Raw genomic sequence first — 5,537 nt, forward strand, 5'->3', positions numbered from 1 at the left:
TTCCGGACCGGGCCGTACCGTAAAGTACGGCCCGGTCCGGAACCCGTTATCGAACGTTATCGCGGCCCGGGTATGATATAATAAGGAATATACCAACGTTACCCCTCCCCTCAGGTGCACACCAGCCCGGGTGTGTTCTCCCTGGAGAGAGTCATCCAGAACTTCCGCGCTCGGAGCCACCTGCTGGCCAACCAGCTGGAGGACAGCGACAAGGTACAGCACGAACAGTTCAGCGACGCCAGCGAGGAACAAAACAGTGATGACGAGGACGACACAGCCAAGTAAGATCTCGATTAAATCATTGTAAATCATGAGAAATCTTTTCTCAAATGTCTGATGGTGATTTTGAAATTAGAATTACACTTCTAAGTCTAATCATATTCTAAAAGGACAATGTTGTGTTCTTTGAGAATACATTCACAATGCCAAAAGCAGTTTCGATTGTTTGTTTTATTAGAATCTCCATTAGTGTAAATTTTCCACTATCCAAGGGACGTCCCTAACCGAAGCAAGGTACTCATTTACACCTGAGTGAAGTGAGGAAAGTTGTGTGCCTTTCCCAAGGGCAACACATTAGGACATATTGGTGGATTTTAACCCAGGACCTAAAAGTTTCTGGGCCAAAAACCCAACCATTACACCATACGATCCCACATCTTGCACAAACCTGCATTTTCTTTGTTAAGAGCAGAGTTCTTTCCGTCCGTCCGTCTTTCCGTCATTTGACACCAATTATCATGGTAACAGACGTCTGGTTCAGGTCATTGACCTTTTGGTTTGGAGAAGAAGAGGAAACAATATTTTGTTTTCCTTCGGTGAACATAACGACAGGACAAAATTTAAGGCTGGCTAATACACTGGTTAACAGTATCGATACTGCTATTCCAGGGCACTTGGAGGCACTTGGAAAGTCAAGAGGAAGGCAGCCACTGAGATCGGTGAGGACACCGCCAAAGTCTCCTTCAAACTGGCCCTGGCTGGAGACTTACCAGACGAAGAGGGTGAACCAATCAGGAGAGAGATAACAGACAAGCGAGAGTCCAAAGGTACGTTGTTTGCATCCACATCAAAAATCTTGTCGGGGCAATCACAAGAAAGTCATATTCTGATCTCTGTTTCCAGATGTTACAGCAAATTAAAAGGGGCATTATATAACATTTTTGCACCAACAGTGAAGTGTTTTTATTTAAAAAAATCTTTGTATGATTATGATTTACTTTGGTCCACGTTTGAACATATTTTAATTGTCTCACATTTCTGACATTTATGGTTTGTGCTAAAGAAACTTGTCTGTATTACTTACTAGGTGTGTGAAGTAGGGAAACAACAATTTGATGTTATCATTCTATAAAGTTTGACTCTGAGTCATTGTTGTACAAACTGCATTCTATTACCAAATGATGTTCATCTTCTATTCCATCTAAATTACAGTATAAACAGATTTGTTATTCCAGGGAAAAGTGTGGTTATGTCTTCAGGAATGGACCTATTACTGTACTTATTACATCACAGTTTGTTTACCTGTTCTAAAGAACAGTCTAGAACGGTCAGTTAAAGAATGAAGATAATTTCAAAGTCAGGTGTGTTTAATTTTTGCTGCATCTAGTTTTTTGGACACAGCATTACATGCCGTAATGGGTGATTTAGTGATGGGTGACAGTAGACCAAAGTAGTATCAACGTAAGGCCTTAAATATAGGCTAGCGCTACACGAACACACACCATGCTAAGCACCCCTGTACAATATAAACATCGATTGGACACAAACTGTCCCCAAATTCATTACGGTAAACAAACTGTGACGTAATAATGTAATTGGTTCATTCAATGTGTAATTTGTTAAATATAATATTATATCCTTGTGTGCAGGTGTGTCCATCTGGGTGGATCCCCAGAGTAAGAGTCTGAACGTGGAGGTGGAGAACCTGCGAGCCAGCACACAGGTCACCAGGCAGCTCATGAAGGAGTCAGAAGTCAGGTATACACGGCAGGCTTTAGCACTGACAGCATTTTATGTCTGTCACACATTAAAAGCATCCAATGCAATTTCAGGGCAGCAAAACTGGAAATATTCTGAAAATAAGGCAATCTGTATGATGTTGACACATACTGCCCACATTTTAGCACATTTGAATCAGTATTTTGCTCCATGCATTTAAAACTGCAGAACAAGCCCCAAGATTAGTCCTATATTTTCTAGGTGTTACCCTTAAAATCAATCCAGGTCCTTACAGTAAACGTTTTTCGTCAGAATTTTGGGCAGTTTTGCTCCTTGAATGTCTTACTACATGTACATACATTGGGACAGTCACTGTGTTGTTTCAACTTAGTATGTAGATAAGTGACTAGAATATTGACTTTGAAAAATCTGGTTTCCAAGGCCTAAAAACTGCACTGGATGTCTTTAACAAATTTGGCCTCCCAAACACTAAGTCTAGTTGTACGCCCCTCAACTGTGGTTAGGAGTACATGTAGGTTGGCGCAAAGTGAGTCATCAGATCGACTGGTGTTCTGTGAATTTAGCTACTATTAGGCTGTGCGTGCCAAATGTTACAAAATGTTTAAAACATTTTTTAAATGAGGATTATTTGGCTGGTGTTTGTTGGTAAGCCAGCAGATTTAACTCAAATTCGCTTCGATTCGTCTAAAAAGGTAGGCGTGGCCTAAATCTGGTTAGAGTGTTCCTGGGTGTTGACAGCAACCTGAAATATTGATGGGCAACCTAGCTTTTGGTTAAGAGAAAAAAAGTGTTTTGAAAAAAAATATATTTTGAACCCTGATGGTTATATTGCAGTCACTGTTGGTTTTATTCAATACATGTACAATGTAATATCTACAATGATTTGGATGCTGAACTTGTAACAGTTACTGTTTCCAGCATATTTGCCTATATATCACTATGTGCTGCCATGTTCATATGTTATTAGGCCACACCAATTTAATTTCTTGGTTAACGGATTCGCCTCTTCATTTTTTTCTGATTTGCAAATAAAAATAAAAATTCAGAATCAACTGCAAAATGCTCATATTTTGCCCTGAACAGTTGAAAACAGTCCTTTTCTTATTACTTGTTACAGTCATTCCATCTTTCAAAGCAGTGCTACCATTAAAAGTTCAAAATTCACTGTTTAAATTTTGAACCAGCCTGGTGTGTTGACTTAATGGCTCCTTTCGTACCATTTTGGATGCCTAGGCCAGTTTTTATTTTTATTTTTTTTCGGCCCGCCCGCTCCATTAATTTTCTAGAAAAATCCGTTAACCAAGAAATTAAATTGGTGTGGCCTTAAGGTTATCTTGTCCTTTCATTTTCAGCTACACATACACCTCGGCTGCCAGGTGGTAACTGTTGTTAATTGCAATATTGCATTGTTTTTAAATAAACCGTTATAAAAATATTTGCACAGACTCCAGACTGCCAACCAGAAGATGCGAGAGCTGGCACTGAATATCCGCATGAAGGAGGAACTGATCAGGGAACTGGTCAAGACTGGTGGGTGGATGTTACTGAGACAAACTTTTTTATCATATTTGTTATGTCAGGAAGTCATTATAACAGATATATGCAGTTTTTCTTGCTTGAATGTAAATCTACAAGCAGAGAAGCCTTTATATGAGACTGCTATGTAACTATATACAATGCAGTGTTCTAGCCAGCTTAAAATCTTTGTCATCTCGATTTTGTTTTGTCACATCATGTTGAGCGCCAAAGACGTCAGTCATTACGCCAGAGTCATTGACAATTCTAGGGGGTCCGAGAAAATTTAGAAATTATGACCTTTTGAAATGCTTTTTCCTGCATTTTTAGGGTCAGATTGTGCCCAGGGAGATTAAGCTCAGTTTAATGACATTTTTATATCTTCACACTGATTTTTGTCTGTCAAAGCTGACGGATGGAGCAAAATTTTTGTCTGTAATGAGCAGCAAAATTCTGTCGAATGACAGAAAGATACTACAGACTCTGGCTAGGTCACTGATACAATGGTTAGCTTTTTAAAGCTTAAATGGATTAGACAATGACCACATAATGTTTTGAGTGTTCTCAAGAAGACTTATTTTGTGACTCGAGAAACAAAAGTCTTGATGTTGAGATTTGTGTGTGTAGGTAAGGATGCCCAGGTGATGAACAGACAGTACTCAGCTAAGGTACAGCAGCTGGAGAGGGAAGCTGAACAGGCCAAGAAGGAGGCCATGGAGACACAGAAGAAACTACAGGAGGTGGAGAACAGGGGTAACAGTCTTTCTTTCTTTCTCTCTTAAAGTTTCTTTCTTTCTTTCTTACTTTGATTTGAAATTCTTTCATGCTTACTTTTTCTTTCTTTATCTGTCTCTCTTGCTCTCTTTTTCTCTGATCTTCCCTCTTTTCTTTCTTTCTTTTTCTTTCTTTCTTTTTCTTTCTTTCTTTCTTTCTTTCTCTCTCCCTCTCTTTTTCTGTCTTTCTCTTTCTTTATCTCTTTCTCTCCCTCTCTTTCTCTCTTTCGTGTCATTTCATTTTTTTCTTAAAAATCCAAGAACCAACCAAAAGCTATTTTTCATAGTACACATTTTCTGTTGCTTCCTATTTCTTCTGAAAAAATCCAAGAACCAACAAGTCAATCTTGTGTGGCCTTACTAGGACACCATGAGTCAAACGAGAAAGAAAAGCTCCAGAAGGACTTCCGTAAGAAGATGGAGGCGGCCAAGTCCCGCGTGCAGGCCCTGGCCAAGAAGCAGAGGGAGAAGGAGAAGGTGGCGACACTCCACGGGCAGAACGACAAGAGGATTCACGACCTGGAGCTCAGCATCAGGGACATGAAGCAACAGCACGACAACCTGCAGAGGAAACTCAAGGCTGAAGCAGACGGAAAGGTAGGAAAATACTTAGTAATATCTTTTGTTTACCGCAGGAAACATATATTAATTGTTTTTGCTCAGTTTCTTCCTCTTCTTCTTCTTCTTCTCCAAACAGTGAGCTGTGACCTGACCAATGACATGATTTGTTGACATCTGTCACCATGGTGACTGGTGTTGGGTTTCATGATGTTGCAATTTCATGGTCTGCACTGCTCCTGTCACCATATACTAGTAGTACATGTACATGTATGTGAATATGTTTGAGTAAGAACAAGAGTTCAACGATCTCATACCTTCGCCAAATGATGTTAACCCTTGCGGGTGACGAATTATAAATTTTAATCATTGATTTTGTAAATAGAGCCTCATTTGCATGGATTATATCAGTTGATCATATTCTCCATCCAATGACAGCCTTAACAAATGACAGCCATAACAAAAAGGCTATTATAACACTTCCTCATAAATTATGCAAATGAGGTCATGATTTGAATAAATTATGTTTATTGATGTTCACCTTCACTTAACTAATGAAATTCGGGGTGCAGCAGTTACAACTATGGAATTATAAGAATTTGCCATTAATTATGCAAATTAGGTCCTCATTTACATAATCTATATCCTCAGATGTTTTTCTCGTTCTCAAGTAGATGTCACAAGTGTTTCATAGTTCTATTATCGAACAAAGCAGATTTATAGAATTTCCTC

The 5,537-nt window shown here is 39.2% G+C and overlaps 1 protein-coding gene across 1 annotated transcript in view; it reads left to right on the top strand.

Annotated features, from left to right (window-relative positions):
• The window catches only part of LOC109463102 (kinesin-like protein KIF27), a 43,617-nt gene that overhangs the window by 26,144 nt on the left and 11,936 nt on the right, over positions 1-5,537 (top strand). Inside the window, exons 11-16 of the mRNA XM_019759815.1 lie at positions 115-281; positions 889-1,046; positions 1,869-1,977; positions 3,404-3,489; positions 4,102-4,227; positions 4,612-4,844. Of these exons, the coding sequence (XP_019615374.1) occupies positions 115-281; positions 889-1,046; positions 1,869-1,977; positions 3,404-3,489; positions 4,102-4,227; positions 4,612-4,844 (879 nt within the window). The remainder of the gene's footprint in view (positions 1-114; positions 282-888; positions 1,047-1,868; positions 1,978-3,403; positions 3,490-4,101; positions 4,228-4,611; positions 4,845-5,537) is intronic.

Source organism: Branchiostoma belcheri, unplaced genomic scaffold, assembly GCF_001625305.1.
Source record: "Branchiostoma belcheri isolate BF01 breed outbred unplaced genomic scaffold, Haploidv18h27 scaffold122, whole genome shotgun sequence".
NCBI lineage: Eukaryota > Metazoa > Chordata > Leptocardii > Amphioxiformes > Branchiostomatidae > Branchiostoma > Branchiostoma belcheri.